Source organism: Mastigoproctus giganteus, chromosome 8, assembly GCF_048544385.1.
Source record: "Mastigoproctus giganteus isolate SK-2022 chromosome 8, ASM4854438v1, whole genome shotgun sequence".
Lineage (NCBI taxonomy): Eukaryota > Metazoa > Arthropoda > Arachnida > Uropygi > Thelyphonidae > Mastigoproctus > Mastigoproctus giganteus.
The window spans coordinates 76,667,909-76,691,687 of record NC_143582.1 but is presented as its reverse complement, the minus strand read 5'-3'; the positions used below and the strand labels follow the sequence as shown (position 1 = coordinate 76,691,687).

The window sequence follows — 23,779 nt, the reverse complement described above, 5'->3', positions numbered from 1 at the left end:
CAACAGTCATTACTAACAGATTAGAAGGAATACTTGATGAGAATCAACCAAAAGAGCAAGCTGGATTTAGGACAGGATTCTCAACTATGGATCACCTTCACGTAATATCACAGTAATGGAAAAAACAAATGAATATAAAACACCATTATGCCTGGCATTTGTGGATTGTGAAAAGGCATTTGACTCCATACAAGGCGCCTCCGTAGCCAGGTGGGAAGGAGCAGCAGTGCGTAGCACACGCTTCTTGATTAGACCGGGGTTCGAGCCCGTCACCACCAAATACGGAGGATGCGGAAAGGTCATTCAGGGAATGACCACCGCATATCCCGGAGCAATATGGCCTTAGTTGCTAATGCTCCTAAAAACCAAATAACAACAACAACAACGACTCCATACAGCATAAGGCAATGTTTCGGGCACTGAAAAGACAAGGAATAGATACCCTATATATTTTGATTTTGAAGAAAATATATGAGAATGCTACCTCCTTTATTAGCCTAGACAAAGACAGTAGTAAATTTAAAATTGAGAAAGGAGTTCGACAAGGAGACATATCTCTGAAGTTGTTTACTGCTGCCCTTGAGGAAGCTTTCAGAAGATTAGACTGGTCGCAGAAAGGAGTCAATGTGAATGGAGAGTACCTAAACCATTTACAATTTGCAGATGACATTGTGGTCATAAGCCACAATCCCAAAGAATTAGAGGAAAATCTTAATCAGTTTGTGTAGAGTTAGTAAGGGTTTTGGACTAAAGATGAATATAGCTAAAACAAAAGTAATGAAGAACAAGTATGCCACAAAAAGGGTTATAATGATTGAAGGAGCAGTAATTGTAAAGCTGGAGTCGTATACTTATCTGTGACAAGTCATTAGTTGTAATAATGATAAATGGCTGGAAGTCAAGAGAAGAATAATTATATTGGGAATCAGACTTAAATAAGAAGAGATACACATGGATTAGGCAGCAAACTCAAGTAAAGGATACTCTTATCAAAACTAAAGAACTAAAATGGTCTTGGGCAGGACACATAGCTTGAAGACATGATTATAGATGGACTAAGAAAATAACACTGGTAGCCAAGAGGCGCTAGAAAAAAATCTGGAAGACAACAACAGAGATGGACAGATGAAATTCATGAGTTTGTGGGTAGTAAATGGATAGGCATTTCACAAAACAAAAGGAAGTGGGAAGTTGCTGGAGAAGCCTTCATCCTGCGGTGGATTGAAAATGGCTGATAATGATGATGATAATTTCAAAGAATTTGATTGCTTACAATTTTACAATTATTGTATGGCGAACCAAACAATGTTAGCCAAAGTTTGAAGTAAGGCAAAATATTCATTCAATTAAAACTTTATATTTATATTATAGATTTTGTTAAAGCTCTAATTATTGGTCTCTTTGACAGTTGTGTATTGCAGAAGCATTTGTGATGTAGATAGTTACCTACTTTAATTTGTGATACTAATAAAAATTTAATATTTTCACTAATAAAAATAATTGTTCTACATTTTTATTTGAAATTACTACCCCCCCCCCCCCCCGCACCCTGGTACCTGATCTGTACTGTACTGTACTCTTTTTCTTTTGATCCAGGGATGGTAACCCTACTTGGAAGGTGTGTAGAATGAGGAACAATGTGGATGGTGGCCTTATTGAAGTGTTTGAGACTCTCAAAATAAATTAAATGCTGTGGTATCTTTACTATTTCTCAGCTGTCACACATAAGGGACATAAATTTAAATTGGAAAAGATAGATGCAGAATATAGATATACTTTATAGAATAAACTTCTATCTATAATTGTGGAAGTGAGTAATTTGAATAAATTTGAAGAATAGTTCGAAAATGTATTAGAAGGAATGGGAAATGAAGTGGGTAGTTTTTTTGATTTTTTTGCCAAGTGCTGTATAAGCCTTTGCCTCCTTGCATTACTGTGCAATACAGTATTACTGTTTTCAATTAGTATTAGTGCTAACTGATCAAAATTTGAATCTTTAGAATTGGAAGTTTTAAGAAAAATAAATGGAATTAATAGATAGAAGCAATGACAAACTCCTATTACAAATGAGGAATATTAAGAAAAAAAATCTTGGGGTAACAAATAACTACTTATAAGAAAACTTAAAATTGTGTGAGAATGGAAATTAGCTAAACAGGTATTTAAACAAAAAAATGAATGGTAATATGTGCAGATGCAAACCATGAGAAAGTACATTGATGGTCTCAAGCAAGCATGCATGGAAGATAGATTGTCTATAGGGCCAAAGAGCTAACAGGAAATATAATTACATATATAAAAAAAAATAAGGGATGGAAGGCTGGCAAACCAGCCTTCAATCTCAGTCACTATCATAGAACAAATCAGACTTGATTTTTTCTATGATAATGTACATCCCCTGCATATAGCAGATTTGGATAGTTATGATGACATCTTAAGTTTTTGTTAGTTTCTTACATGATATTAGCAAGGGCACATTATGTAAGAAAGCAAGCTTATATAGCATCAGCCAAAAAAAAAACAAAAAACCCCCCCATATTTCACCCATCCACTCGCTCCAAATGTTTCTCAAGTTCTGCCTTGAATCTATTTAAGCTATGAACTTCTACAACAACAGATGGAAGTTTGTTCCAGCAATGAACCACCCACTGGCTAAAGGCAAACTTCTGCACATCTATCATTAAACCACATTTCCTCAATTTCAATTTATTCCCTCTCAGGCAATTATTCTGAGCAAGAGGAAGAAGCCCATCTGTATTGAGCATGCTGATTCAAACCATTCAAGGCTTTATACACCCGAATCAGATTGCTTCGCAGGTGCCTAGTCTCCAGACACTGTAATTTGCAAAACTTAAGCCTTTCTTCATAAGAGCAACACTTTGTTCCATTCACTAATCTTATTGCCCTTCTCTGTACTCATTCCAACAGCTCTACATCCTTCTTAAAATGAGGCCTCCAGATCTGTGTACAGTACTCAAGGTGTGGCCTGACTATTGCCTTATACAAGGGGATAATCACCTCCTTATCCTTTTCTAGAAAAATTCCTGTATATCATTGACAAGACACAATGAGCTACTCTTAGAAACCGTCTGCACTGCTCAGAAAACTTTGTATCTGCCTGCACAATAACCCACCAGGTCCTTTTCATTCTCTACCACTGTCAGTGTGGTACCACAGAGTTGATACGTTACTCTGGGATTACTGCTTCCCGTATGTAGTACTTTACATTTGTCAATGTTAAACTTCATTTGCCACCTCTCAGTCCATCTGCTCAACTTTTCTAGATCTTGTTGCAGCAGTGTACTGTCATTAGTGTCATTAACAATCCAGCCAACCTTCGAATCGTCTGCAAACTTGGACATTAAGCCTGATATACCATCATCAATATCATTTATAAATACAGAAAACAACAATGCACTCAACACTGACCCCTGAGGGACTCCACTAATAACATTAGTCCACGAAGAGCAGTGCCCATTGATTACCACTATTTGTCTTCTCCCACTCAACCATCCCTTTATCCATAGCAGCAATTTGTGTGGCAGGCAGCGTTCCATTTGCAACAGTATCAAAGGCTTTTCTAAGATCCAAATATTATTAGATCAAAGTTATTCTTTGCATCCAGTTCCTTTGTGACTACATCATAGTATCCAATCAAATTAGTCAGACAAGACTTCCCCTTATCAAACCCATGTTGTGTTCGAGCTATAACTGAAGTCTTGTCTAGATGATCCTGCAATGCTTCTTATAAGAAATTTTAAATTCTGAATGTAATTATGGGTTATTATATTTTAATATCCAGTGGAACTTAAATTTCATACGTTCAGTTTTGATTTCAATTTAAATTTTTGTATGTTAATTAGGATACATTTAAAATTTGTGTAGCTATTTCAGTCTAATGACAGAATGCCAAAGTTGAATTCAGAAACATTTCCATATTATTTTTATGATTGGAACTATTTAGAAATTAAATTTCTTACTGCAGTAATTAACCCAGTAAACTTAAATTTTCAAGTGGAAAAGTTCCAATATTTTATTTAATTGAAGAACGATTTTAAATATTCAGTAACTTTTTTTTATCATATCCAAATGGTTACATGTACAGTGCACCCCCACTTTACGATTAGTTTACTGTATGATCAAATCACTTTGATGGACTCTCCATAATAAAGTACTGTTCACTATACGTTATGTGATAAGCGCCAGTCATTATGATCACATTTGCAAATTGAATTTTAATTCTGTTAAATTAAACAGTGATTGTATTAAGTGAAAATAGGAGAAATGTTATCCACAGGCTATAAAAGTAAAGATATAAAGCAAAAATTTACACTTTATTATCTTGTCAATTAACAAAATTAAATGATATGTGAAAATCGGAAGAATATTTTCTACACGTTAGCAAAATAAAAATAAATTTACACTTACATACATAGCTTAATTAATACTGAAATGTGTACATACTAACTAATTGATATTTCTGCTCACTGACATTTTTTTGGGTTGTAAAATTTAAAACAGTAAAAAAGATAAGCAATCAGTAACAAAAAACACTGCACGCACAAATTGCAACTATGATATGTGCAAGTGAAATACGGAATAACAAGTTTACAAATAGGAATGAAGAGAAGATTCTGAAAATTTATTTTGTTTTTTATATGATTGAAGATTTCATGAAGGGGAAACATATTTTATCGTAACATAAAAACCCACAGAATTCCACCTATCTATATTAACAATAAATCAATCAATATAAATTTATTAATCGTATTTAGCAGTCACAGGCTTGAACCCTGGTCCACTCAAAGAGCATGTGCTACTGCATTCGTGCTCCTAACCACTCAGCTACATCAGGCCATGCTAACAGGAAAGCCCTATAAACCAGAAACTACAATTTGTTTTATGGTAGTGACTTCCAGAAACATGCGTTATAAAAATATCACAAAGGTGTTCAAAATTGATTCTTATAGCCGAACATATGATAACGATTAAACTGTATTGTAATAATTTGAATTAGTTTCTGAAAATTTGATTCTGTAAAGCAGCTGATTATGATGGGTTTACAATTGTCTCCGACTGGACCACGTGGTCCTTCCTCTCAGCCAATAACAGAGTTTGTAAATGTGTTGGCCACGTGTTTTGTTTTTGCATCCTTTAGTTGAAATGTTTTTTGTGATTTGCTTTAATTAATATATTAGTTTTAATCAATTTTTTTAATGAATATGTATAATTTCCACTATAAAAATCACCTTTTAAAGAGATAAATAGCTTAGTTATATAACCCCGGGGGCTCACATCCAGTGAGTATGGGCTTGGCACACCCAGGGTCCTGAGCTGGATATCATCATTCTTCTCTTTCTTGGTGATTCCCTTCTAATTTTGACACACACACACACACACACACACACACACTCTCTCTCTCTCTCTCTCTCTCTCTCTCTCTCTCTCTCTCTCTCTCTCTCTCTCTCTCTCTCTCTCTCTCTCTCACAGGGTTGCTGGGAACTGTTTTTTTTTTTTTTTTTTTTTTTTCCTGGTGCAGCATAAGCCTCAGGCTTCCTTGCATCATATGGATAATAATAATAATAATGAAAATTTCAGCTTCCGAGGTCTTGGAATGAATTACCAAAAAACACTGTGTTATTGGGTTCACATTACGATATTTTCACGTTATGATGGTGTCTCTGGAATGGATTAATATTGTAAAACAGAGATCCACTGTACTGCCAAATGCTGATGATTTGTAATATAGAGATTGCAAGTGTACATATAATTCTGGCTAGGCAGTATTTAAAAATGAATTTAAAAAAAAAAACAATTTATGTGATAACTTAGTTTTTAATTTGTGTATTTTTAAAGTTAAATGAGATTGATTATAGTAAATAATTTAATGTGATTTTATTTGATAAATTGCATTTTAATTAATGCATTTTAAAATATAAAATATTAATAATTTAAAAAATTAATATAAAAAGCCCAGAATTTTATCAAAAATATTGTTGAAATTCCTTATTTTTGAGTGATAACTATGCCATTTCTTCTAGAATTCTGCCGAAATGTACTGTGTAACCTCTCATTATTCTGATGATTTTATAGTAATGACCATTAAACGGTTGAATCTTTAAAATTCTTCTATTCAGCTTAAATTTTCATGCTTTCAGAATATGAGAAAGAAGAAGAAGACCAAGATCTTGGAAATCAATTTACAGAAATATATATTAAGAAACCAGAAAATGTGACTCTGCTTTTGGATTTATTAGAGGTAGGAATATAAACAGTGGTAATAATACTAATTATAATGAATAATAAAATCTTTATATAAAAATACATTTTATAAAAAGTCATATGTGATATTTTTGTTACTATATTTATTCTTTGTTAAAAACTAAAAATATTTGGGCAAGCAGGTAGTTACCAAAAATGGTTTTTGATTCAAAAATCTAATCTTGCAGCCAGATTTGGCTTGTAACATCTTTCACTCTTCTAGGCATGCATTCTTACAACTTAAAGTAGGTGTGGCTAAAATTAACTTCCATTCCTTTTGCAGAATCCAGTGACTTGACACAGATTCTTTAGAGTTTAAAATGCTGAGGGAACTAATATTGAAGTCCCATTTGTGAGTCAAGTAGACGTAATTTCAGTGAAGACCAGTTGATGTTGGCACCACACAGAGGAATGCCCCCCAAAGTTCTGGCAACCCCCCCCCCTCTATTAGCCAATACAAATGATGTCATTTTAGATTATGATGGGCATCATGGCAAGATCCAATATTCCTTACATTTTGAAGGTATAGCTCTAAAATTTTTCTCACGTGAACCACTAATAGTCCACTGGCCTGGGCCTGTTGGTAACACTGAGGTATTTGGATTGGCTGATTGATAAACTTGCTACTCTGCTCTGCCAGTTAGTGGTGTGTGTGTGTGTGTGTGTGTGTGTGTGTGTGTGTGTGTGTGTGTGTGTGTGTGTGTGTGTGTGTGTGTGTCACATCATATCCACCTCCTTGATATAAATCCAAGTGCTGGGTATATTCTTGCTGTGTGTATGTCATATTCAAAAATTTCATTAATTCACACATGCCTTCCCTCTACTTTTACTGTATCTGCCGAATATATCATGAATAGTCAAATTAATAGAATAAATTTATCTGTGAAAAGATCTGAACCTCCCAAAAATTTCCTCAGTCATTTCACCAGTGTGCTCTCAGTTCTAATCTCAGTGATGTCTATTTCCAGGTACAACCTACTAATCCCCCCACTTACTTTTACTGATAGAATCCTAGTTATCGGTTGCCTTAATCACTACTTACCTCAATTGCTTTAATTATTTGCTCTAGGATTCCTTTTGCTGCAAAGGTCGTGCTTTTGCACGTCTATCGGAATTTCTATTTTGGAATCTCCTCTTGGTGTCTGACTGAACACCTCTCTACCCCATTCTGTCTGATTTGTCTATTACCTTTGTTGTTCTCCAAACTTCACCAATCGCTTGGAACTCTTTGACTTCCTTTCTTTGAAACTTTCTCCCATCTAACTTTTTTAACATTGAGTTAATTTTCCTTGATGATTTTGATGTTCCCAACCCAGCTGACTTGAATTTCATAGTAACATAGGCCCAGCAATTTGAGATAGAGGCTTTTGCAATTACTAATGGCCTCACATTTTGTTCTACCAGACAAATCCAAATCTGATGTTTTTTTCACCAACAGCCCTTCAAAGTACAGGTCAGTAGTTGAAAAAAAAGTGTCACAAATTAGGGTTAAATTTGAAAGTTTCTGCAATTCTGCCCAGACAAGTAGGGGGGGGGTATGTGATGAGAGCCCTGTCAGTCAATTTAGCCCTGGAGAGATTGTGCAAGGCTAATGGGGTAGAATTTTTCTCAATGTGGTCTGTGCTTGATTGATTTGTTCTGAAGAACTGCTTCTAGAGGGATGGGATACTCTTAAATATAAAGAATGCATGAATATTTGCTGATGCTATCGAGGCAGTGTCAGAAAACTGCTAGCTTGGGGAGGATTTGCAGATTACCAGTAGCCACAGGCAGAGGTGAAAGTGATACTTGCATTTCTTCTATTGGAATGAGCAGCAGCATGGAAAGCAAGGTGCTAGGGATTTCAAGGACTGCTGGGAGTCATCGTGAAACAAGTAAATACATGGCTGTATTAGGGTAAGTGTGTGCGTTACCAAATGCTAGGAGTATAGTAAATAAATTTGAGTTTGGAGGGCTGGTCAAGACATCAAAGGTGGATATTGTTGGGATATCAGAGACATGGTGTCACACAGATATAAGGAATGCAGAATTGGAATTTGGTGCATACAACATGTACAGAAAGGATGGGAAGGGAGAAGGAGTTATGCTGTTAGTTCAGAAACACATAAAACCTAAGGGAGTGCATCCAGTTGACATGGGTGAACAGTGCAATGTTGAGTCACTGTGATGTGACATAAGCATAAGGAAAATAAAAATGAGAGTGAGTGTATTATAGGCTTAATTACTCTGATAAGTACAATGAACAACCGTATAGAGAAATAGAATGGGCCAGTAAATCAGAATGTCTTATAATGGGGATTTTAACTTCCCAGATATTGACTGTAACCAGTGAAATTTTTCAATTTGATGTTTAAATTAGTATGATGCACTAAGTATTATCATTTAGATTGTACGAATTCTAAATTTAAATTTTGCTTAATTTGCTATTGTTTTTCTTCTTCAGTAAGAAAGCTGTTCCCTATTCTCAGTTTAGTTTAAGGACATCATTGGTGTACTTCAGAAATGAATGTAAACTGACTTTATTTGAATAAAAAAAATAAATACAATGGTTGTATACTGATGGTCACTTTTCAGTAGGCACATTTAGCTGTATCGAGCAGCTAGCCATATAAGGAAAGTTGTTGTGTCTCCTCTTGCAAATAATGACAAAAGAAAACATTTAAAAGAATTATTTTCAATAAAAATTTTGCAGCGGTAAGCTGCAATTTCATGATGTACAATTTTAATGAAAGAAATAATGTGTAATAATAAATTCAATATCAGGAAATAAAAGAAGGATGAAATTGGATATTTTGATATTTAACAGTGTGATTTTGGCTGCTTTTTAAATCAAAGATCGGTTATCACTAACGTTCAACAACATTGTATGGCTGCTGCTGCTGCTATTATTTCCATAAATTAAGGGTAACAATGTCACTAATAACAACAGTGGCAGATTCATATAAGTTTAATCTTATAATAAAACAGAGATATATTCACCATAAGAATAATTTACAACATTTTAAATTGTTTATGCAAGAGACCATAGATATGCAGTTTTGAAAGAGATCCAATATGTGCTTTAAATGTTTTTCATAAACTCAATTTGGCCTCCCTCTGTCTATATAATAACTTAGAACTTTGTAAAAGAATAAGAGAAGTTTACCTCAATATGATATCATATAGAACACTTCCATATGATACTCTCCAGAAATTAAAACGAAACGACAGAACCTGCTTTGGGCTCAGAAATACAAATATTAACCAGCAGATACTTAAATAGGGGTTACCCACTTGCTATAATGGACAGAATTAGGATACAAGCTAAGGATAGAATACAAAAAAATACACCAACCAACAGTAGTAATATCGAAAAATACTTTATTTCTGTCCCACATGTTTGAACAGTGGCACAAACAACTTAACAGATTCTTTAAAGATACCAAATTTAAAATTGTAGCCAGGCCAATACGGAAATCACACACTATACTGGACAATTGCCCAGTCCTTTCCTCATTAGCAACACAAATAAATGACCTAGTATTCAACATTTCTTGCAGTGATTGCAACTCAACATCAGGATTCTATATGGTTTCCTCTGAATTTTCGTGCTAATCAACACGCGGCTTCTCTTTCAGCAGCATCAGAATTAGCCTTTCATGCCATTAATGAAAAGCATACTTTTTTATTTAACAAGGCCAAAATACGTAGTGCCCATATGAGACTACTAATTGCAGAAACCATCAATTAAATTACATGAGAATTCTGTTAATGTTCGCCGGCCATATCTGATCTCCAACTCGTGTTCCTTTACGCACATGCGCAAAAACAAATAATCCCCATTTAAGTTTCTTGCTCACCCCTATTCGGTAATTTTCATTCCTGTGATCACGACATACGGTTGAAAAGCATTGTCAGCTTTAGGAAGGAAAATCGTTTTGCAATTTTTTTCGTTAAATTAAATTTTTACTTAATTTTTTAATTGCGTTAAATTGGTTTTTAATTGTGTTCATTTGATTTTTAATTATTGTTAATTATTTCTTACTGTAATGTAAGATTTTCGATTTTTTAATTGTTTTCGTTTTAATTTCTGGAGAGTATCATATGGAAGTGTTCTACATATATTGAGGTAAACTTCTCTTATTCTTTTACAAATATTGATATCAACATAGAATGTATTGAGCATTATAGCTCTGGTTCATACTAATAAATTAGAACAAACGTTCTTTAGAATAATGCTATTAATTTCAGTGCATGCATCATGTATTCTCCTTTTGAAATTTTCTTAATTGTCAATGAGTGTTTTATACATTTTTTTTGCTTCTACAAAACCCAGAAAGAAAAAGTCTAAGGGTGAGATTGGGAGAATGTGGTGGCAAAGACACATCTTTCCTATATCCTATATATCGACCTTGAAATATGCATCATACCCACCGTTGTACTGCTATAATTTTGTGTGGTGGAGCACCATTGTGCTGGAATCAAAGATGTTGGTCTTTGATGTTTATGAAACTTTTTAACAGTCAAAATACATTAATGCAAAGTAATTCATAATATTTTGTCCCAGTCATCTTGCCATCAAGGAAAACTGAGCTGACCATTTCTTCTCATCTGATTACAAGTGGTTCTGCAAAAGTACGTAGCCTAGTAGTGGGAATTGTGCCTGTTAGTGAAGCCATTTTGCATGAAGGTGTCTTTTGTCAGTCCACAGGTACCTTGGTTAACAGAAAATTACAAAACTTCTAATTGTTTTGTATCATCACCTTCATGCAAACCTTCTTGTATAAACAAATGATAGGGACAAAGTTTTTTTTTTTTCTTTTTTTTCTCTCTTTTGAAGGGTCCTCCAAATCTGTGTGTGTGTGTCTTCTCACATGTAGAAGACGCTTCCTGGATATGACAGAAAGGTCACAACGTCTTTATGAAAATGACAAAAATTCTGTATGCATCTAATTTTTTATGTATCACTCTTCCAGTTAGCATAAAGTGATTGATTAACAACATGCTAAGTTATGGGATGTGATATTTGTAGCCTCCAAGGATGTCACTCAAGAAATAATCTTGCTGTTGCTCTAGCATTTTGCCTCATTCTCTATATAATACCATCTTGCATAAATCATTTTTGGAGAACTTGCTTTCACACAATTTCACAAATGGGCATGCGAATAAACACCAGGAAGTTGTACTTCTAATGAATTCCACTGCACACATTAATCACATGGTTCAAGCACTAGCTAGAGTTGCCAACACATAGCTAGTTATGGATTTTTCACCTTATGGGAAAAATTCCAAAAGATTTTTTTATTAGTTGAAAAAAAAAAAAAAAAAAATATATATATATATATATATATATATATATATATATTAATAGTTATATTAGTGATAAAAGGAAAGCAAGAAATAAAGCAAAGCAAGAAAGTTAAAAGACAATAACTAATATTTATGGGTTAATGCAGTTGCAAGCAATCATGCAATACACCCACAATGTCTATAGAATATCATTAGAAAAAGTAAATCAATCCAATAATAAGAATACCATCAAGGACTTAAGAAAACGCAAAAAAAAAAAAAAAAAAAAAAAATTATTATTATCGCTTTTTACCGACAATCTAGATGACTTCAACTGGGGCCAACCACCCAGAATGAAGGCAAAAAACGACAAGAAGTTCTCTGTTTCTGTGATGATCAATATATGCTAAGTAATTTAAATCTAAACCAAATATAAACCAGTATAGACCGAACATAAATCGAATATAAATAAATCGAATGAAGATAATTAATTAAGAAAAATTTTGAAATATTAGAATCAAAGGTAAGAAATATAAGTAAAATATAAATGTAAGCATATATTAATCATCGTTGACCCGACAGAGAACGTAATTTAAGGATTAAAACAAGATTAAATATATAATACATACTACATTTGACCGTATCTAGGACATAATGTAATAGTCGTCAAAATAATATGTGGTGCCCCCTATGTGATGGGGCACCACACATAGGGGGCACCTATGTGTGGTGCCCCTATGTGTGGCACCACACATAGGGGCACCCCCTACCCGAGCCACAACTTATATCTTGTAATGCCTTTAAGCTGTCCTACACTCTTTATTTTTATTTCTCCGAAATTATTAGGGCAATCCGAGGACGTAGGAGAAACTATTTCTTATCTATACCACTATTTTTCGCCTTTGTGGAGTTCAGGTTCTATTTTTCCTACTCCTTTAGTTTTTCTTCTTACTATCTGCATGTTTCTCTTTGCGTTAATTTAATTTAATTATTTATTTTTACCGTATCCATCACATAGGGGGCACCACATTATTTTGACGACTATTACATTATGTCCTAGATACGGTCAAATGTAGTATGTATTATATATTTAATCTTGTTTTAATCCTTAAATTACGTTCTCTGTCGGGTCAACGATGATTAATATATGCTTACATTTATATTTTACTTATATTTCTTACCTTTGATTCTAATATTTCAAAATTTTTCTTAATTAATTATCTTCATTCGATTTATTTATATTCGATTTATGTTCGGTCTATACTGGTTTATATTTGGTTTAGATTTAAATTACTTAGTATATATTGATCATCACAGAAACAGAGAACTTCTTGTCGTTTTTTGCCTTCATTCTGGGTGGTTGGCCCCAGTTGAAGTCATCTAGATTGTCGGTAAAAAGCGATAATAATAATTTTTTTTTTTTTTTTTTTTTTTTTGCGTTTTCTTAAGTCCTTGATGGTATTCTTATTATTGGATTGATTTACTTTTTCTAATGATATTCTATATATATATATATATATATATACAAACTGTGCAACCACTCTTATGTTTTAAAAATATATAATGAATATTTAATATTAATTTTATTTTTACAATATTGTCATTTATTATTAATTTTACAATATTGTAAAAATAAAATTATTAATAACAATTATTACTTAGCATTGGTGGGGTCAATCCACTGCAGATTAATTCCAGGAAAGTTCAAAAGCAAAACCCCGAAAGTACTGTGTTTTTAACCATTCTTCCACAAAGTATGGTACTACTGTTAGTTTTACACATTCAGGTGTTATATTATTTTACTATTGTGTAACTTGAGGCTGCTGTATTTTCTAATACTTTTAAGCACCCTGTAAATTATTTTTGCCCAGTGCTCTACAAACTTTCTTTGGTCTCTGCATAAGTAGTACACAAACCAGGCCCCAGTCCTAAACTTCAGTTTGTTTTGTAGGAAATTAGCAAAATTAAATATTAAAATATTTAATAGAATAAATAATAAATACATAAAATGACTTAAATAGTATGAACCAGAGCTATAATGCTCAATACGGTCTACGTTGATATCAATATTTGTAAAAGAATAAGAGAAGTTTACCTCAATATGATACGTAGAACACTTCCATATGACACTCTCCAGAAATTAAAACGAAAACGATTTTAAAAAATCGAAAATCTTACATTACAGTAAGAAATAATTGATTTTTAATTGTGTTCATTTGATTTTTAATTATTGTTAATTATTTCTTACTGTAATGTAAGATTTTTGATTTTTTAAAAATGTTTTCGTTTTAATTTTTGGAGAGTATCATACGGAAGTGTTCTACGTGGTAGATGACTTTCATCAACCAGTGAAATACCACCACTTTGCTTATTGGAGGCTTGAAGTGGTGAAACCCATGTTTAGTCTTTAGAGCAAAGTTTCTGGCATCCCCCCCTCCCCCATACTTCTCCTTCAACCCATGCACGGTACTAAGTACTATAGGTTTTGATACCTTTTGTGTTTGGGGTTTTCATAAAAAAAAAAAAAAAAAACCATATCATATTGTGGTAAACTTCTCTTATTTCTTTTACAAATAAAATGACTTAAATATTTAAATGGCCTCTTATTAATAACATTAATCTTATTAATAAGTGATGTTTTAAAATAATTTTAAATTATTTAAAAACATCACTTTTATTATAATGAGGATTTATGTATAAATATAGTGCAAATGCATCAGGAATACATAGCTATATCTGAATAAATCAGATTATTAATAAAACGGCATCGTTTTAAGTTATATCTCATATTGTGAATACCTTCACAACGAGTTGCCATGATATTGCACTACTTCGAATAAGTAACGCTTCACCTAAGGAGAAGACTAATGTTACTTATTCTCAGATGGATACCACCACCCAGACGGCACCGTTTCATGAGGGCTATTTGGCCCTTCTTCGGTGGGTGGGTAGGTACCCGAGTGATGCAATGATGGCAAAACAGTTATGAAGTATAACTCCACAATATGAGAGATGCCTGATGGTGTATCATATATTTAGACTCAAGCATTTAGGGCATAAGCCTCAAGCTATGAAGGAGTCTAGACTATGTATAAATATAGTGCAAATGCATCAGGAATACATAGCTATATCTGAATAAATCAGATTATTAATAAAACGGCATCGTTTTAAAACGATTTTTAAATTTTCAGATTATTAATAAAACGATGCCGTTTTATTAATAATCTGATTTATTCAGATATAGCTATGTATTCCTGATGCATTTGCACTATATTTATACATAGTCTAGACTCCTTCATAGCTTGAGGCTTATGCCCTAAATGCTTGAGTCTAAATGAGGATTTATATATTTGAATTAATAAAATTGTGACACTTTATGGAGAGATTTCTGGAAATTTTTTCAAAAATCACTACCGTGGGAACATGAATAACTAATTCAAAGAACAAAACCGACTGGTTTTGTTCTTTGAGTTTTGCAAGAACAGGAATGAAAATCAGAGCAAAAAATATTTGTATTATACAGCAAGTTTAATAATCTAATACTTTAAATGGGGCCCATGATTGGTTTCACTATTTCTGCATTAAAAGATAATACAATATTCTCATAAGACACTTATCGAAATAATTTTATTTATAGGAGTTTGATTTTCGGGTTCGCTGGCCTGCTGTGAAGCTGCTCACAGGTCTCTTGGTTAACAGGGTGAAAGAAGTACAGGAATGTATTCTGGTTAGTCCAATGGGAATATCTCGATTAATGGATCTTCTTTCAGAAAGCAGAGAAGTCATCAGAAATGATGTAAGACTAGTTCTGTATTCTTTCTAATTAATGCAGGTTTAGCAGTATTCCAGTCTTTTTCTAAAGATTTCTTTATTTTTAATTTGTGTAATGAAATAGTGATAGATTTGAAAAGGAAATTATGTATTCATAAGGTTGTTTCAGCGGAGTGTTACATGGGACTATGTATTATCGAGTTGGAAGGTAGTAGGTGAGTGTTGCTTGTGGATTTATTTCCTTGTTGGAGATATTAGACAGTGTACTGAAGTTGCAATCTGAATGGTATTCATGAAACAAAATTGTAATTTATATTGCACCTGTTAAACTTCTAGGAATGGAGGTGAGAAATCCTATATGAAGCAAGTTGATAGACTGTAAATTTCTGTTATTAGAGGGGCAAAGTTGGTAAAACTAATGTTTTGTATGCGGAATATGGCATTATCACTTGGATCCTGCCTTTTTCCTCTAAAATTGTTTGTGAATATTGTCAGATGTGGTGTAGTTGTTTTATTGGTTTTGGCTTGTTGCAAAATATTCCTGTATGTTCTATTTCAAAATAAAATGATTGATGCAACAACATTACTTTTGAACCCACATGTTGCCGACTCTAAATTTCATGTTATGTATGTATTAAATTATTTGTATTCTAAAGCAAAGGAATTACTGACTGATCTTGAACTAAGATTTCGATGCAACTGTTTTTCCCATGTAGAAAACTAAAGCCTCATTTTTAGTCCAATTTCCAAAAATAAAGTAGCTTTGAAATAGCCCTGCCTGCACACTGAGCCATTTCTCCCTCCTCAGTAACTTCTCCATTTATGATCTGCTCCAAATAAACTTTTCAGTATATTTTAGTGCAATGCCAACCCAAAGTTTTTTTTTTTTGTTATTGTTGTTGATCTGGGTGCAACATTGGATGATGACACTAGAATTCAAGGTTTATTTATTTATTTATTTATTCACTATTATTTTTTTTTTTGATGCTTTCATTTTGAGTCACTTTAAACTTTTAATTATATAAACCTACCTTTATTTAAAAAAAAAAATCAATGAAAAATGTAGAAATCGCTACATAAAAAAAATATTCCTGTAATTCAAGTGAATTGCTTCCTTTTGAAAACAGCAACCCAAGCCTGGGTTGCTTATAGCTCAGACTGGTTTTGTATGAATGTCTCCAAATTATTCCAATCTAGGACATCCTGAGTGGAGATGTTTTTATTTTGGAACAAGATTAAATTAAATTAATTCTGGAACAAGATTAAAATGGATTTCATTATTCTGCAAATAGTGAAAGATGTCAGATGTTTTTAGTTAATTATTTGAGCATATTTGTAATGATCATATAAAAAATATTAAATCATTTTTGGCCACGAATTGATATTTTTATAAAATAATCTTATAAAAATATTAAATATATTTATTTAATACATTGTATTAAATAACATTATTAAATTTTGGAAGAATACATCCCCTTAGGTTTTGACGCTGTTCAAATATTAAGTATGTTAAAGTAGTAATAATTCCTTTCACATAAATAATAAAGCATTATTCAGTGTTGAAATTGATAAAATCAAATTTTGTTATGGTGGATTGTTATCTGTCCTCATTGTGATGTGGACAGATAACACATCTAGATGATATGAAATAATCCATTATTACTGTGGTTATTGCACTGAGTAATATATAGTGTACTTGTAGGCTAAAAAAAATGCTCTCTTGGCTTGGAAGTTTACTTTTTAACTGAGTTAATAGTTAAACAGTAAACTTCTTACTGTTCAACTGAGTTAATACTAGGCTGTTCAATAAAGAATGATTATAATTTTTTTTTTCTACAACATATCTTTATTAATCATCCATATTTTGATGGTCCTTTTCAAAGTAGTCCCCATTTGATGAAATGCACTTACTCCATGTTTCTGCCATTTTTTGAGATGCATTTGAGCATTGCTTTTAGTGTCTTTACAACTTCTGCTGATTACTGAAATGTTTTCCTTGTAGCTCCTTCCTTAACTTAGGAAATGAAAACAAATTGCAGGGTACAAGGTCAGGGCTGTAGAGCAGATGAGGAACACATTTGACATTAATGTCTTAAGTACTCTATGACAATATGAGCAGCGTGAGGTCTCGCATTTTCCTGATGCACCCAGCTGCATGCGGTTTTGGTAATTTTCGACAAATGTGATCCTGCAGAGTGTGTAGTACAGTTCTGTAGTAAGGTCCCATAACAATAGTTTTTTTTGTTTTTTTTTATGAAAACCCCAAATGCTAGAGGCATTAGAACCTATAGTACTTAGTACCGTGCTTGGGTTGGAGGTTGAGAAGATGAAAGAAAATATTTGTTGACATTAGACTTGAACTTCGGTAGACTGTAATTTTCAGGAAATATGTATGGAGGAAGGTTGTTCCAGAAAACAGCAGTTGAATGAATAAACAAAGAAGATGAAAAGTTGGTTCTGTGAGTTTGAAGTTGGACAGTAAATGGATGTTGGCTGGTGGCAGCACGTTCGGACTGTTTTTAAAGAGAGAGCGGGAATTATAGAAGCCAATTCAGAAGAACAGTGCCCATGGAAGTATCTGTGGCAAAGTCTTGGAAAAATTGTTTCTCGTCTTCTAAATTACTTAGACAGAAACCTAAGTTCCCCACTTCAGTTTGGCTTTACACGTGGAAGGTCTTCTGTTGATGCTATTTGTCAGGTTTTGAGTTTTGTTCAAAATTCCAATTCTAAATATCCTCGGTCTCTTTGTTGATTTCCAAGGGGCATTTGATACTGTTTGGTGGCCAAGTGTCCTGGCGAGGTCGAGGCCGGGGTCTCTGCTCCTGTTTACCGTCTCCTTTTGAATTACTTTGATTCTCGCAGTATCACAGTTTCCTCAGGATTCTGCTATGTCTCCAGATCTGTTTCTAGAGGCTGCCCTCAGGGCTCTGTTCTTGGCCCTGTGTGCTGGAACATGGTCCTTGATGGGTGGCTCTCGGTTGCTCGAGACAACATCCTTCAGATAGCTTACGCAGACAACCTTGCTATTCTGATTTTTGGTAATTCCCGCCGGGAGCTAGAATGCAGAGCAAATGAAGTTCTAGAGGACTTGGATATCTGGTGTCAAACACATAAACTTCAAATCTTGACTAATAAAACAAAACAAATGTTGCTGAAAGGATCTCTTGATGTGAATAGACCACCTGTTATTAAGTTGAATGGAGAAATGATTAGGAGTACTCGGCAGCATAAATACTTAGGAATTTATTTTGATGACCATCTTAATTTTAATTACCATGCAAAGTATGTACTTCAGAAAATAAAAGCTATGACCTATAAAATTATTAAGATTACCAGGAGTACTTTTGGTGTAAAGAAATCTTTCATTAAATTATACTACTCTTGTATATTTATACCAATTGTGTGTTATGCGGCTGAGGCTTGGGGATACAGAATCGGTAACTCCCTTGTTCAAAAATATCTTACTCGAGCACAAAGATTCTTTCTTCTCGCTGTAATTAGAGCTTGTCGAACTGTCTCTTCAGCTGCTCTCTCTCCAGGTCCTCAGTCATCGACTGGCAATCCAATATGAAGTAATGTTACACTATCTTTTATATTGTAGAAGAAAACACATTCCTGCGGTTGTAAATGGTATAACATATAATATTGACTTGCAAGAAAATGTAGACATTAAAAGAATCAGAAATGAATGTTGTAGAGCATGGCAAAATACCTATCTACCTCTACTTTGGGTAGGGAGACCTTTAAGTTTTTTCCCGAGGTTGTTGATTACGACAAGAAAATGGGCTGGTTTATATGTTACGTTTTTATATAATGGTCATGGAAGTCTTAACTTTAAATTGTTCTCACTAGGATTAAGTAACACTCCTCTCTGTAGTTGTGGTGCTTAAGACACTGTTGAGCACCTCGTCTTTCATTGTCCTCTGTACGATGATTTAAGATTGGACTTTCAACTTCTCACAGATGTATTTGACTTCTCCAAACTGCCAAGATTGGTTAACTGTTCTGAATATTATACTGCCTTCTCCACCTATGCAGAGAAATTGTTTAAACAGAGGAAAAGAATTCTTGCTTCTGAGGTTCAGTAAAATGCTAGACTGTTTCTTTGGATTACTCTTACCTGATGTATTGATCAATCTGCTGGACTCCGAAGCCCAGTATTTATTTATGTATCATCATTCTATATAGTCTTTATGTACCATCATTGTTTAGATAGTATGAATCAGAGCTGTACTACTCAATATGTTCTACGTAGATAATAATATTAGTAAAATAATAAGTGGAGTTTACCTCAATATAGTGCATAGAACACTTCCTTATGATACCCTCCAGAAATTAAAACGAAAAAATCGAAAACTTACTGGTACATTAGAGTAAAATATAAATAATTAAATAATCAATTTAACACAATTCAAATCAATATAAAACAATTAAAAATCAAATTAACGCAATTAAAAGATAAATTAACGTAATTAACAGAATAACGAAAATTTTCAAAACAATTTTCCTTCCTGAAGCTGACAACGCTTTTCGACCGTATGTCGTGATCACAGGAATGAAAATTACCGAATCGGGTTAAACCTGACACTTAAATAGAGATTATTTGTCTTCGCGCATGTGCGTAAAGGTCCACGCATTGGAGATCAAATATGGCCGCCGAACATTAACAGAATTCTCGTGTAATTTAATTTCAACGGTTTCTGCAATTAATAGTCGCGTATAATTACGTTGAACGTTAAGTATTTTGGCCTCGTTAAATCCTGAGTGGCTTAATGTCAGAGATCTATCTCTCAATGATTGAGCAGATACATTTGACACCTTTTCGAACCCATATCACATACTATGGGAGGTATTTAGACGATGTTCTAGTTATTACCGATAGTAATACTATCCGAGACATTTTACATTCGTTTAATAATATTCATTCTAGACTCAAATTTACATTGGAAAGGGAGGATACGGATACAAAGTCATTAAACTTTCTAAATTTCACGCTTACCCGGGACTCGAAAAAAATACAATTTAGCATCTATCGAAAACCTACAAACACTGGTATGCTTCTACATTATAATAGCTATCACCCGTTCACCTACAAAAGATCGATTATCTTTAATCAATTTCTCAATGCTTATAAATATTCAATGACGGATTCTGCTTTGTACTCAGAAATACAAATATTAACTAACAGATTCTTAAACAGGGGTTATTCCATTACCACAATAAACCGAATTAGGGTACAAGCTAAGGATAGGATACAAAATACTACACCAATCAACAATAGTAATATCAAAAAATACTTTATTTCTGTCCCATACGTTGAACAGTGGCACAAACAGCTTAACAGATTCTTTAAAGGTACCGAATTTAAAATTGTAGCTAGGCCAATACGGAAGTTACACACTATACTGAACAATCGCTCGGTTCTTTCAGCGTTCGCAACACAAATTAATGATCTGGTATACATTTCTTGCGGTGATTGCGACTCGTCTTATCAGGGTTCGACCCGATTTTCTCTTAATATTCGTGTAAATCGACATGAAGCCTCTGTTCGTGCTTCTCGGTCAGCAGCGTCAGAATTAGCCTTTTATGCCATTAACGAAAAACACTTTTTTATTTAACAAGGCCAAAATACTTAACGTTCAACGTAATTATACACGACTATTAATTGCAGAAACCATTGAAATTAAATTACACGAGAATTCTGTTAATGTTCGGCGGCCATATTTGATCTCTGATGCGTGGACCTTTACGCGCATGCGCGAAGACAAATAATCTCTATTTAAGTGTCAGGTTTAACCCGATTCGGTAATTTTCATTCCTGTGATCATGACATACGGTCGAAAAGCGTTATCAGCTTCAGGAAGGAAAATTGTTTTGAAAATTTTCGTTATTCTGTTAATTACGTTAATTTATCTTTTAATTGCGTTAATTCGATTTTTAATTGTTTTATATTGATTTGAATTGTGTTAAATTGATTATTTAATTATTTATATTTTACTCTAATGTACCGGTAAGTTTTCGATTTTTTCGTTTTAATTTCTGGAGGGTATCATAAGGAAGTGTTCTACGCATTATATTGAGGTAAACTCCTCTTATTATTTTACTAGTAATATCATTATTGTAAATAGTCTTTTTATGTATAATTAATCATTGTACTTTTCATGTATAATTAATCATTGTGCTTGTATGTACAATTAATCATTATGCTTGTATGTACAATTAATCATTATAAATTGTACACAATGTATAGATTACTTTCAGCGGCGAATAGGGGAAACTCTGGAGCCTGCCAAAAAATAATAAAATACTTTGACTTTGTAGAAAAGGCATGCAGCAGAAACAGTACATCTATGAGACAGCGAGTGGAGAGACTCTGTTAGAGATGAGTCATTAATTAACCTAACTGCCCTGTTCTTAATGGAATCTAGAAGCCTGAGAGAGGTTTTGTGGGCACCGCCCCAGATGTGGGAACAGTATTCTATGGTAGGGCGGATTTGCAGTTTGTACAAGTGAAGAGCTGTTTGGAAGAAAAGTAACGCCGAGAGCGAAAGAGAAAGCCAAGTTTTTTAGATGCAGGGGAAGCAATATTTGTAATGTGCTTGTGCCAAGAGAGATTAGAAGTCAGGATAATCCCCAAAAGAGAGATATCATTTTGCCTAGAAATTGGAGTGTCACCAAAGATAAGCATAGGAGCAGAAGAATCCTTTTTGCGAGATATGGCAAAACGGAGTTTTAGAAGGATTGAAATCAACTAAATTGTCTTTGCCCCACTGGAGAATTACCTGGAGATCAGCATTTAAGGAATTGATAGTGGATATTCGAGAAGTTAAAGCTGATTGAGCAGGGCAAGGCTTCTCAAAATGGAAAGTGCAATGTAATGTGCTATCATCGGCAAAACTATGGATAGGATTTCCAGTTAATGGAAGAAGGTCATTAATATACAAGAGGGAAAGAGTGGGGGAAAGAACTGAACCTTGGGGGACACCAGCATTAGAAGACAGTCTTATGACGTGGCATAACATGCTTCTAAACCATTCTTTGAATGTCAAAAAAAGAGTTGACCATAGCCGTTCCTGCATAAGCCACAACTTTTGCTTTTTTCAGTGTTGGCAATGATGCAGACTTACAAATAGAGCTATCTTAATCTCTAGGTCGAAATGATGAAACCATGTCTCATCTACCATTAACACCTTGTTAAGAATCTCACCATCTTCAGTAACCATCCGTTCAAACTCCTGAAAAATCTCCATGCAAACTTTCTGTTGCTCAGATGTGTGCACAAACATTTGTAATTACTCTCAGTAGTAATTACTTTTAGCAGTCTTTCTGGAATAAACTCCTTATAGATTATTCCTTGTGTTCGAAGGATGTGATCAACATGGTTTTGATTCACTACTTCTGGAAACAAATCTTTTTTGATCTTGGCAAATTTCGTGGTTTCCATTCTGCATTTTCTTTTGGTCTCAGAATCACACTGGAAGTACCAACTCTCTTCCTCAGTAATAATGCCATTTAGGAATCCAGATTTGCCATCAGCTATTTGAACAAAGCTTTGCAAGCATCCAGTTGTCTGAGTTTTTTCATCATGCAAACAATGTGGAACAAACTTCGTACATTTTTATTTTTCCCAATTCTGTGGTAATTATGGACCTTATTGATTCCTTATTCACATTTTACTCACTAGCATTCTCAGTGTTAATTGGCTGTCACTTTCAAGTAAATTGTGCACTTTGTCCACCTGTTTGGAACTGCTGGTCATTTTTGGTCATCTGCTTTGAGGCTTGTCTGCTACATCCTCGCTGCCCTCTTTAAGATGCTTAAACCATCAAAATGTTTGTACTCAGGGCATCCTAATTTCCATAAGCCGTTCCTAACATTTCACATGTTTCAGTGAGATATTTCCACAGCTTTACACAACTCGATGCTGATCCTTTGTTCCATTCTTTGGTTTCTGAAGGTGACATTTGACATTGTGCCCAAAGAATGTCCATATAAAAAGGAAACTTCCTTGGCAGTCCACCAACCCAAACCAGACCAACTGGTTTGGGTTGGTGGACTGCCAAGGTCACACTCTTATGCTTCTCTAGTACCCTCTCCTGGAGCAGTACTGAGGTCAGATATGTTTTTTAATTCAGTCTCATTACTTTTTTTTTTGACACAATTTTGTATGCTGGAAATGTAACATAAGCTTGCAGAGAAACTATATGCAGATAATCAAAACCACCAATGTTGAATAGGTATACTATACAAAGACATAACTTGCGAATAATTGAAACTGCCTCTACAAAAACATACCTGCAAGAAATTAAATCTGCACATGTCTAGTGTTTACTGTAAGGTTGGGCAAGGAAATTGTAGTTTCATTATCTGTTTTCTATGTACAGGGTTAATTCTTACACTTTGTGTATTTATCATATCTAATTTTTTGGGATAAAAAATTTAATAGTAAAAATTACAATTTATTAAACTATTCTTTAAG

At 33.8% G+C, this 23,779-nt stretch overlaps 1 protein-coding gene across 1 annotated transcript in view; it reads left to right on the top strand.

Moving 5' to 3' along the window:
* Positions 1–23,779, top strand: part of p115 (General vesicular transport factor p115) — a 262,239-nt gene that overhangs the window by 64,447 nt on the left and 174,013 nt on the right. The window contains exons 4-5 of the mRNA XM_090380276.1: positions 6,159–6,259; positions 15,167–15,325. Of these exons, the coding sequence (XP_090236402.1) occupies positions 6,159–6,259; positions 15,167–15,325 (260 nt within the window). The remainder of the gene's footprint in view (positions 1–6,158; positions 6,260–15,166; positions 15,326–23,779) is intronic.